The 12,336-nt window shown below is 40.4% G+C and overlaps 1 protein-coding gene and 1 long non-coding RNA gene across 2 annotated transcripts in view; both read left to right on the top strand.

The window, feature by feature from the left end:
- Positions 1-3,650, top strand: part of elp3 (elongator acetyltransferase complex subunit 3) — a 29,288-nt gene extending 25,638 nt beyond the window's left edge. Inside the window, exons 12-15 of the mRNA XM_074615834.1 lie at positions 593-658; positions 791-1,018; positions 1,247-1,328; positions 3,195-3,650. Of these exons, the coding sequence (XP_074471935.1) occupies positions 593-658; positions 791-1,018; positions 1,247-1,328; positions 3,195-3,286 (468 nt within the window). The 3' untranslated portion in view covers positions 3,287-3,650. The remainder of the gene's footprint in view (positions 1-592; positions 659-790; positions 1,019-1,246; positions 1,329-3,194) is intronic.
- The window catches only part of LOC141756264 (uncharacterized), a 214,979-nt gene that overhangs the window by 52,457 nt on the left and 150,186 nt on the right, over positions 1-12,336 (top strand). The gene's annotated exons all lie outside the window — the stretch shown is intronic.

Genomic DNA, 12,336 nt, shown 5'->3' with positions numbered 1-12,336 from the left:
TTTATTTATTTTATTTTATTACTAGGAAAATGTCGCCGTCTATAGGTTCCGCCCTGACATTGTCATGGGGGGGTTGTAGTCTTGTGTGTGTGTGTCGTGTTTCATTCAGTCGTGTCACCTCAGTGAGCGAGCTTGCTGCCTAGCTAGCTAGCTAACTAGCTTATGGGCTTATGGTTTGGGCTGAGGCCCAAATGTTTACATTTACTGGCTCCGCCCCTGATGTGAAGGCAATTTGAATCCAGCGCAAGAATGGCGGACCCCGCCACTAACATTGAAAACTACTACATTGAGATGCATTTATAAAGCATAAATATACTGGATGGTTATTGTTGAAAAATGAGGACAGTGGCGGACCCCGCCACTAACAATGAAAACTACCACATGGAGAGATATTTCCAAAATGCAAGTACACTGAAACTTGAAAATGTATTGCTGAAAAATGACAACGATAAATAGTATTGAATTTATTATTTGGGTTTGATTGGTTGAGTGTCTGAAGGATTATAACTAGCTTGATGCAGCATGTTATATCATTTATTTCAAACAGCCTCGTTGTGTGGAATTTCAAATGTGTTTGTTTCTCTGTGTGCAGTGTCGAGACGTGAGGACGCGAGAAGTGGGCATACAGGAGATCCACCACAAAGTCCGACCTTATCAGGTAACAGACGGCGTCCTGGAGATGAAGTGCACTCGCTTTTATAGAGTCAGAGATCAATGGAGGAAACACTGTGGTGTCGTATTGCTCGAGACGCCGATCATAACTTCTATTTACCAAATGGCGTGTGTTCAGGTTGAGCTGGTGCGGAGGGACTACGTGGCCAACGGCGGCTGGGAGACCTTCCTCTCGTACGAGGACCCGGAGCAGGACATCCTGATCGGCCTGCTGCGCCTGCGCCGCTGCTCCCCGCAGTCCTTCCGCGCGGAGCTGAAAGGAGGCGTGTCCATCGTGCGCGAGCTGCACGTCTACGGCAGCGTCGTCCCCGTCAGCAGCCGAGACCCCAGCAAGTTCCAGCATCAGGTGGCTACACACTTTCACACATAGAGTAAACGCCCAACCACTTTGATTTCTCCTCCAGCTGTGAATCTGATTGTTTTTCTCCGACACTGTAATCACTCCTGGCTCGTATTTTTTTTTTTCTATGAAAAGTTCAAGACTGAGATTAACCACAAAATAAGGCACAAGTAGCTCAAAGCTTTTGACTGATAACTCTCTTTATCTGTTCCTTTCCCTCTCCTTCGTGTTCAGGGTTTTGGCATGATGCTGATGGAGGAGGCGGAGAGGATTTCCAGAGATGAACACGGGTCGAGCAAATTGGCCGTTATCTCAGGTGAGAAACAAAAACAGCACAGGAAGGAGAGCGTCATTTATCTCCTCCTTAGACATTGTTGTCTGTATGGCGGCGCGATGTGAAACATGTCTGGCTCCACAAATCTGCAGCCAGACAGGCAGATGGTGTGGGTTTTTCTTTTTTTAGACCTTTTAATTAGTACAATGATGATAAAAGCAAATCATTTCAAAAAACGGTTGTTTGGTGAAGCGGTTCACACGATTGCATCACAGTTCTACTGCATCTTACATTGTAAATGGCCCCACATCATATCGCATTTAATGGGATGCATTTCAGAAATAAAACATGAAACACAACACTTTTGCTGAAATAAGTTAGTGAAGAGGCTGTGACGCAGAGGATTAATGAGCCCTGGTGCTGCAACGTTATATCTCTATCTATATCTCCCCTCATAAACCAGCAGAGTGCCGACTTGTAACGGGCCCGTCGGGTGCGTGTTAGAGGTGTGTGTTGCACGTGATTTAATGAAGGTAAACGCAGCGGGGGGAGGCCGTGCGCAATGGCTTTGCGCTCCGGTGCGGCACATCTCCGATCAGAGGCGGTAGATTTGTCAACGTGTGTCCTGCTGCAGGAATTTAACGAAGGGAAGGAGAAGCTTTTCAAACAGCACGAGTCAGCTCTGGATAACCGACGCTGTAACAATCACTCATATTCATTAGAGATCGAAGAAAATGTTGAAATATAATAGGTTGTATGTTGAATATCGCAATATTGTGTTTTGTGGTACTGTGTCGGTTCTCAAAAACACTGTTTAAATTTTGACCTCCGCCTTGGCCATGGCGGAGGTTATGTTTCCACCGTTTGTTTGTTTGTCTGTTAGCAGGATTCATCCAAAAGTTTGCGATGGATTTGAATGATATTTTTTGGAGGGATGGGGTGTGGCACAATGAACAATCCATTACATTTTGGTGGCGATCCGGATCATGATCCGGATTCAGGAATTTTTTTGAAGGATTCCGATCAGCCTGAGCATTAAAGCTGCAGTAGGCGAGATTGGAGCAAATATGTTTATAAAAAGTTATTTTTATAAAACGGTCGCTACATCGTGACAGTAGTACATGAAACAGGTAACCTGAAAAAAATCATGTTGCTCTGTGTCCTCTAGTGCTCCTAACGGCATCTGTGAGATTTCACAGACCGGAGGAAAACAAGCAGTCAGAGCTGATCTGAGGTCTGCTGTCCAGCTGCCGGCTGTCAATCACTCACGACCTCCGACCAAACGGTCAAACTAGGCAGCAGTGATTAAATATGAATCAATATTCTGTTACGTTAATGCCTATTTCTCTCCTCACATGTTTTCAGAATCATCTTGTAGTGCACGGTTTAGCTGTGAAATGAGAACGTTTGTGACCTGGCAGCCATGTTGAGATCAGGTTGAGATGGCTAGAAGGAACGCCAAGTTCCAGTCACATGACCGGAGCACAGCCAATAGGAACGCTCTCTCGCTCTGAAATGACCTGTGATTGGTCAAAGTCTCCCATCAAGGCTAGATTTTCTAAAGCCTGAAAACAGAGCCAAGAGGAGGAGCAGAAGTCTAGTTATCTCTCAGAACACTTGAATTACAATATGCTGAAAGGTTATTATGGAATTTTTGCCCAATGATGCCAAAAATATACTGCCTACTGAAGCTTTAAGTATCGTGATAATATTGTATTGAGATAATATCGTATCGTAGGGCCTCTTCCATCCCTAATCAATAACATAATGTAAAGCAGCAGTGTTACTTTTTTTTTTTTTTCATTTCTGTGCTTCTCCTGAGGACCTTGTTGTCTTCTCCTGTACTGAGGACCTTGTTGTCTTCTCCTGTACTGAGGACCTTGTTGTCTTCTCCTCTGTGTTTTGCAGGTGTAGGAACCAGGAACTACTACAGGAAGATGGGCTATGAGTTGGAGGGTCCGTATATGGTGAAGGACCTCTACGGACCCGGAACGGACTGAACCTGGACTATGTTTTTATCTGGACACACGCGCACATTATTGTTTTATTTATTACGACAATATTCTCGGGACATGATTACTGCTGTTTAGTCTTCAGTATGTTTTCTCAGCATCAGGGGGAGATAATGGCTGTTTTTTATCTGGTACACACCAGGAAATGCTGTTGCATCTTCTCCGCTTTATTTAGATAAGGAAGACGGCGTGAGAGGGTGCGAGGAATAAAAGCAAAGTCATTTGGGGATGAGGCCAGAACATTTTGTGGACAAGTTCAATTTGAGATGCAAACATTTTTTTATCGCTAAGGGAAAAGATAGGTCAAATTTTAGTCTGCTCCTTTCCATAAACTGGTCCTAAAGAAAACACACAAACAATAGCATGTCTTTTTAGCTTTCCACATTGAAACAAATGGGTACCACCAGTGACCTGTCAGTGTACTCGGTTTCAGCAAGAAGTAATAATTCAGTTTGGCAAGAAATGAGAACAATCCTGCTGAGACATTTAAAATTTTAATGTTACATGTACGGAAGCCCTGAAAGGCAAGCAAGACTTTTTTTTTTTTTCTGGTGAACCATTTTCTAAATATTTTTTTTCTGTGACAAAGGTGGAATTTTTGCTTTTCAGGCCGATTTTGCTAAGTTACCTTTTTTTCTTTTCTTTGCCTCATAGTGAAAACCGGTGGAAGAACATTAATTGACATGACAGTAATGTAACTTGCTAAGAGACAATATAGACCAGTTCACAGTTATAAACGGTTACATTCCAAATTTCCCCAGTTTATTTCCTGTTACAGCGTATGCGAACTACAAACAAAAAGACAGGAAGTACACATCGACCCAAACTGGTGCCTAGCAATGCAATGCCGTTGAAATGGTCTATACGTACCGAATGCATGGAGAAATTCAATTTCACCTAGAAGAAAACCTGAATGCTTAGTCCGATTTAAAACATGGGGTATTGGTGCACTCTGTTTGGTCAAAATAAATATCACAACAACAAGACTTATTAAAAAAATTAAAATAATTAAATAAATTAAAAAAATAATAATAAATCAGCCTAAATTTTTTTTTCCCCGTTTCCACACAGAAGCAAAAAAGTAACCTAGAAAAATCAGCCTAATTTTCTTTTTTTTTACCCGTTTTAATACAGAAGCAAAAAAAAATAAACCTCCGCCTGAATTGTTTTTCCTCCTGTTTCACAGAAAAAAAAGGAACTTAGAAAGATTATCCTGGCAAAACATTTTTCACCTATTCTTAAGTCATACACACAGGAGAGATCAGACTTAGAAAATGGATCACCACAAAAAAGAAATCTCGCTTGCCTTTCAGGGCTTCCGTATACATGTGTCTGGTTAAGAAAAATTTGAATGTCTGGGTATCTCTTAAATAGTTCCTGTGTCTTTCGTCTCGGATTTAAAAACCTGTTTGCCATCACGGTTCGAGTTAATCATGTTTATGTCGCAATTAAATAGAAAACCCATTACGAGTCGAGCGTTCATTACTGGTTGGCAGTGGATGAATGAACCGCGGGAAGTAGTCCTCGCCGGGCAGCCGTTGTGTAATCGCACAATTTTGATTTATAAGGCCGGAAATTGAATGTTAGTGTTACATAAATGGCTTTTTAAAGCCTCACAGTTAATCCTATTACTTGTTTTTCTGTCATGCATTCTTGGGCTTTATGTATTTTGATAAATTCCAGATGTTGATCACTTTCTTTTTTTTCCTCAAGGAATAAAGTATATTTCAGTTACTGCCGGTGTCCTGCTTTGTGAGAAAAGTTCTAGAAAGACGTTTCACCTAAATGACAGAACAGCCAGGAAAAGAAAAGGCCACATCGTCAGATCACCTCCTATAATGTATTCCCCGATGTCAAGGGTGCGGGCCCTCGCGGGAGACCCCTGATGATTGCCCTATGAGAGTGTTTTACTGGCTCATTTGACGCAGCCTTTCCAATTACATCTCCATCAGTTACCTGTCTGATGAACACTGACTGAGTGCCGCGTTCGGCCGCAACGTTACTGGAAAGGGTTTGTCATTTGGAAAAAAAATAGCGAGCAATAAAGCTCAAAAGGCTCGACCTATGTCTCACATAGATTCCAGCTGCTCCTGGGCGACTGAAGCTGAACGGCCATGCGTAATTTCCTAGATGCCCCCCCCCGTGTCATGACTGCGCTGTGTGTTGGTGTTGCAGTCCTGACGCATTGGGGAACAGGCCACATTGGGGCTTCTCTCTCTCTCTCCCTCTGTGCTTGCTCACTCTTGCTATCAGCTGTGAAATGTGAAAGGACTCCCCCCCCCCCCCCCCCCCCCCCCCCCCCCCTTGTTCAGACTCACTGAGTCTGTGCTGAGCTGATTTGTGCTGTAGAGTTTGGTCTAATCTTCACTGCAACATGAGCTGAAGTGTAGCAAGTTCAGTTATACTCTGGTCATTTTTGGAGACAAAGTCCAGTAACCTTCACTTCAGCAGAGTAAAAGAAGAGAAAAGGGATGTAGGTGCGTTGATGCTGGACATAGTCTTCTCCAACCCAGATCGATGCATTATCTGATTTCAGTTCATTGTTGAGAATAATGTAGTGGCTCATCACTAGTCTTAGTTTTCACTACTTAAAGGTCCCATATTATAAAAAAGTGAGATTTTCATTATGTATTTTTATTATAAAGCTGGCTTAAGTCCTATATAAATACTGTAAAAGTATCGAAACACTCAATCCACAGGAAATACACACAGCCCGTATTCAGAAACTCTGCATTTGAAACGAGCCGTCAGGATTTCTGTCCATTTGTGATGTCACAAATATACAATATTTAGACCATTACACAGATTTAAATGTAAACATTCTAGATGTGTCCCGGTTTATTCCTGGTTGCAGTGTATGCTAATGTCATCAGCTGAGAGGAAGTAAACATGAACCCAAGCTGTTGCCTAGCAACGCAATTCTGTTGCCATTCCGTCGAAATGCGCCAAACCGGAGCGTTTCAGACAGAGGGTGAATACAGGTATATTCAGGCAGACGGTATGAGGAAAATAAAGGGTTTTTGAACATTAAAGCATGTAAACATGTTCTAGTAGAAACACAAAATACAAGTATGAACCTGAAAATGAGCATGATATGGGACCTTTAAAGGAACAGTGTGTAACATTTCAGGGGATCTATTTGCAGAAATGGAATAATATTCATAACTGAGCGTGTGGAGGAGCAAATCAATGGAGCAAAATTTCTATAGGGAATGGGAATCACGGAGCATTTTGGGCGCGCCGCCATTTTTGGAGTGTAGCGTACAGAGCTACGGTAGACTGTCATTATCTGTCACATTCATGTGTCAATCGTTCATCACCAGGAATGTATAAAGTACGTGCAAAAGACAAATGTCCATATAAAGAGAAGCTGACAGAGGAAAAGGGGCCATATATTACAAAAGTGAAATCAGTTTATGATATCGATACTTAATGAATTAGGAGGACCTTGACAGCTAGCCAACCATTACAGTCACTGATGTGTTTTGGTGTTAGTGAACACCTGTCAGCAGTTCAAAATATGTAAATCTTTGGAGGCTGATGTCCAATTTACAAACGGGTAGCTATATGACATTAAGATGTAAAGGCCAAATGACAACTATACAATCATCAGGACAAAAATATGCTAGCTAATGTCATGCTAACGGAATACAAAACATTCTCAATTTGACAAACTCAGACTGCTGAAGCCTCACACTATAGTTTAAAGGTCCCATATTGTAAAAAGTGAGATTTTCAGGTCTTTTATATTATAAAGCAGGTTTAAGTGCTATATAAATACTGTTAAACTATCAAAACGCTCAATATACGGAGAAACACACACAGCCCGTATTCAGAAATTGTGCGTTTGAAACAAGTCGATAGAATTTCTGTCCATTTGTGATGTCACAAATATACAATACTTAGACCATTACACGGTTTTAAACGTAAACATTCTAAATGTGTCCCAGTTTATTTCCTGTTGCAGTGGATGTAAATAACATCAGCTGACAGGAAGTAAACATTGACCGAAGCTGTTGCCTAGCAACACAATTCCGTTGCAATTCCGTTGAAATGCACTAAAACGGAGTGTTTCAGACAGGGTGAATACAGGTATATTCAGGCAGACAATATGAGGAAAATAATGTGTTTTTTTAACATTACAGCATGTAAACATGTTCTTGTAGAAACACAAAATACAAGTATGAACCTGAAAATGAGCATGATATGGGACCTTTAAGAATGCATGCTTGCGTCCAAAGTTCCACACTAACATGCTAATCAGTACGCTAAAACAGGATGTGAGATACTTTTAGTATGTCCGAAACCTTAGTATAGTACCAATAGTACGTGAATTTCGTACTATTTCCAGTGAAATATTACAGTATGCAAACGCCGGACACTTCGGCGGCATAAATATCCCACAATGCAATGCGGTAGTGACGACAACATTCATAACAGACGACGACGGACAGCTCTGTAACGCCAATAACGCTTCAATTTTAGTGCAAATATATGATGTTGCTTTGCTAGGCGTAATATATTAAATTAATTCAGACTTTGATTCTCACAAATAGTCGTTTTGGTCACATGAGGTTGGCATGGGGTTACCATGGTTACACATCTCCAACCATGCAAACAGGCTCTCAGGAAGTGACGACGTAAATTACTGCTCAATGTGTCCGAAAAGATCCAAACTACTGTTTAGTGACCTAATTGGCGAGGGCTGGAGTCTATAGGGACACTGAGCATTGAACAGGAGGCACCAGAATTAGAGACAGTGAGCCAGATATTTCCACCAGAAATAGGGACTTTATGTTAGTTCAGGGGTCAGCAACCTTTACTATCAAAAGAGCCATTTCGGGCAAAAAAAAGCCCCAAACAAATCTGTCCGGAGCCGCAAAACATTTGATCATTGTGATGAAAGTAACACAGATTATATTCTAATTATATAGTATAATGCAGTGAGGGCCCAAGAGCAAATGTACTACGGAGTATTAGGGCCACATTGAGGGAAAAAACATTTGAGATTTACAGAATAAAGTCATAACTTTATGAGAAAAAAGTTGTAATATTGCGAGAATGAAGTCATAACTTAACAAGAAAAAAAGTTGTATTAGGAGAATAAATTCATAACTTTACGAGAAAAAAAGTCGTAATAATATGAGAATAAAGTCATAACTTAATGAGAAAAAAGGTCGTAACATTACGAGAATAAAGTCATAACTTAACGAGAAAAGAAGTCGTAACATTACGAGAATAAAGTCATAACTTAACAAGAAAAAAAGTCGTAATATTACGAGAATAAAGTCATAACTTAACAAGAAAAAAAGAAAATAACACGTAAAATTGCTACTTTATAATATTATGACTTTATTCTCAAAATCTCAGATTTACTTTTTTTTCCTCAATGTGGCCCTAATACTCCGTCATACCGTCGTACCATAGACCTACAACAATAATAAATGAAAATGAAAATGTAAACAAAAGAAAGTTATTCATTTCCATTTTTATAAATCCACAGGGATCCAATGGAGAGGAGCTAGAGAGCTCCTGTGTTAGAAGAACTTCCCCTAATATCATCAAATGGTGTATCTGCATTAGATACACCAAACAGAGGGAGATGCATGATATGAACAGTGTTGCAAATGCATTTACTCATTGTAATCATAATTCATAACTCAAAGCCTGATAATATATAAACACAAACAATAGTCCGGTTAAACGTGGGAATTTGGTCCTAAAGTGAACAGAAAAAGACATGGCCATATCAAAGGGATAAACCTTAAAGAGTAACTCACTCTAGACACACTGGATGAAGACATGCAGGAGAACAGGTCTGGCTGGTAGCATGCAGAGCAAACAGAGTCATGTTCTTCCTGCAGACTGAGCATGTGGCTCCTCTCAGAGCTCATCAGGGTTATTATGGCAGACATGAAACACTTTCTAACACCACTGTTTATTCACACAAAAGTATGTCGAACGATAGTACACATAATGGGGTATGTAGCGCATGGTGTGTGATTTTGGTCAAAAGCACATGTTTGCACCTAACAAGGACTGTAGATGTTTTGTTCCCAATCTCTTAGAATGAAGTCACACCGAGAGGGCAGAACTTCACAGCCAATACTGACAGGAGGGAATGACTAAAGGGAATTCTTGAATTACACATACGGGCATGCAAGTATTAGGTAAGTAATAAGATGGACTTGGAAAAAAAAATTCAACCTATATAATCTCCCAAATCAGACATCAGACCCAAACGATGACCCCAATCATGAATGTATGAAGACTAGGGCTGTCAAAGTTAACGTGATAAAGGTCTCATATCGTGCTCATTTTCAGGTTCATACTTGTATTTTGTGTTTCTATTAGATAATGTTTACATGCTGGAATGTTCAAAAAATAACATTATTTTCCCTATTCACCCTCTGTCTGAAACACTAACGTTTTAGTGCATTTTAACGGAATTGCAAAGGAATTGCGTTGCTTGGCAACAGTTTGGGTCCATGTTTACTTCCTGTCAGCTGATGTTATTTACATACACTGCAACAGGAAATAAACTGGGACACATTTAGAATGTTTATGTTTAAAACCGTGTAATGATCTCAATATTGTATATTTGTGACATCACAAATGGACAGAAATCCTGACGGCTTGTTTCAAACGCACAATTTTTGCATACGGGCTGTGTGTTTCTCCGTATATTGAGCGTTTTGATAGTTTAACAGTATTTATATAGCACTTAAACCTGCTTTATAATATAAAAGACATCAAAATCTCACTTTTTACAATATGGGACCTTTAACGTCACTAATTTCTCTAACGCATTAACGCAACTTGCAATTTTTAGGTTGTAGCGGGCTCAGTTGTAAAGCTAGAGTGAAGATACTGGTATGAAAACCTGATGAATCCATCGGTACCAACCATGTCATACTAGCTTGTCGAGAAGGAGGCTAAATAACGCTCTAAACTTACACTGAATAAACTGTCACGGCCATTTTCAAAGGGGTCCCTTGACCTCTGATCTCCAGATCAGTGAATGTAAATGGGTGCTATGGGTACCCACGAGTCTCCCCTTTACAGACATGCCTACTTTATGATAATCACATGCAGTTTGGGGGCAAGTCATAGTCAAGTCAGCACACTGACACACTGACAGCTGTTGTTGCCTGTTGGGCTGCAGTTTGCCATGTTATGATTGGAGCATATTGTTTTATGCTAAATGCAGTACCTGTGAGGGTTTCTGGACAATATCTGTCATTGTTTTGTGTTGTTAATTGATTTCCAATAATAAATACATACATACAATTGCATAAAGCAGCATATTTGCCCACTCCCATGTTGATGAAAGTATTAAATACTTGACAAATCTCCCTTTAAAGGTCCCATATTTTATAAAGTGAGATTTTCATGTCTTTTATATTATTAAGCAGGTTTAAGTTCTATACTGTTAAACCATCAAAATGCTCAATATACAGAGTAATACGCACAGCCTGTATTCAGAAATTGTGCGTTTGAAACAAGTCGATAGGATTTCTGTCCATTTGTGATGTCACAAATATACAATATTTAGACCATTACACGGTTTTAAACGTAAATATTCTAAATGTGTCCCAGTTTATTGACTGTTGCAGTGTATGTAAATAACATCAGCTGACAAGAGGTAAAACATGGACCGCAAACTGTTGCCTAGCAACGCAATTCCGTTGGGTATATTCAGACAGGAAAATAATGTTGTTTTTTGAACATTACAGCATGTAAACATGTTCTATTAGAAACACAAAATACAAGTATGAACCTGAAAATGAGCTCGATATGGGACCTTTAAGGTACATTTTGAATGGATAAAAAGTGTGCGATTATTCTTGATAAACTACGGGCAATCATGCGATTAATTAAATATTTTATCGATTGACAGCCCTAATGAAGACATTCATTTAAACCTAAACTTCAGAGGTTCCATCAATTCCTCTCAACTCTCTTGAGAAGTAGGGAGGTCAAAGGTCGTCTGAGTGAGCTATTGGCTTGGCCAGCAGAGCGTGAGGAGTCTCTCCCCACTGAAGGTCACAGTCATTGAGCTAGCCCCCTCTAGCTTAAATCTCCACTCGTCCCTCTGACGTCCACATCCCAGACACTACTGAGCTCAGAGTCTCATCACCAGGATGGCTGAGAGAAGAGGCAGGAGGACGGTTATGTTTATGTTAATGCTGCATTTATTATGAAGGCCTTTTCTGTGGGTCACTAGCATGAATTATACATATTAAGATGTTACTACTCCTCATATACAAGTTAGTTTCAGGTTGATTTAAACTACATTGAATTAAAAAAAAGTTTTCTGGACACTGTTGAAAACAATTTTTCAGGCATGTGAGCCAGATTTGCTGAAATAAGTAGTGATCTAAGAAGATAGGGACGGTCAATGACTAAGACTGATGACCAGTAATAAATGATGTGGACTCGGCGTGGATACGATCAGCAACAGTCCAAGTGCCCGGCTTTAATTTCCTGTTCACGAGGGGGTGGTATATTAGTGATCGTTACTCACCGGGAGCCTCATGCTGCCTTAGCCAGCTTCAGTGCAGATATATCACACTAATACGCTCACACATGGACATAGTTTGAGTTTCTAAATCCTCTCTATGATTTAAGAAAGCAACATTCTGAAATGTTGCTGACTCGAAGCAAACTAGTGGAAAAATGAAGTCATATTTCAAAATAAACAAAAAAACATATTCGAGTCATTTCAATTTGCGTATAAAGTTTAAAGTTAAAAAACTGTTTTGAGACTTTTAGTTTTGTGTGTTGACTATAGACTGTGTATAAGAAGCGGACGTAGTCACCGTGACGTCACCCGTTGGTTTGTGGACTGCCGTTTGTGGAAGCCTTTAGTTCGGCATTTTGTGCCGTCGCCATCTTGTTTTTTTGTCGTCGCCATCTTGGTTTTCTGGCCGTCGCCATCTTGGTGCCATCGCCATCTTGGCTCTTGGCCGTCTTCATCTTGTGCCGTCTCCATCTTGGTTTTTGGCCGTCGCCATCTTGGCTTTTGGCCATCGCCA

Source organism: Sebastes fasciatus, chromosome 18 (genome assembly GCF_043250625.1).
Source record: "Sebastes fasciatus isolate fSebFas1 chromosome 18, fSebFas1.pri, whole genome shotgun sequence".
Taxonomy (NCBI): domain Eukaryota; kingdom Metazoa; phylum Chordata; class Actinopteri; order Perciformes; family Sebastidae; genus Sebastes; species Sebastes fasciatus.
Note: the sequence above shows the minus strand (reverse complement) of the source record. Positions and strands in the feature narration are given on the sequence as shown.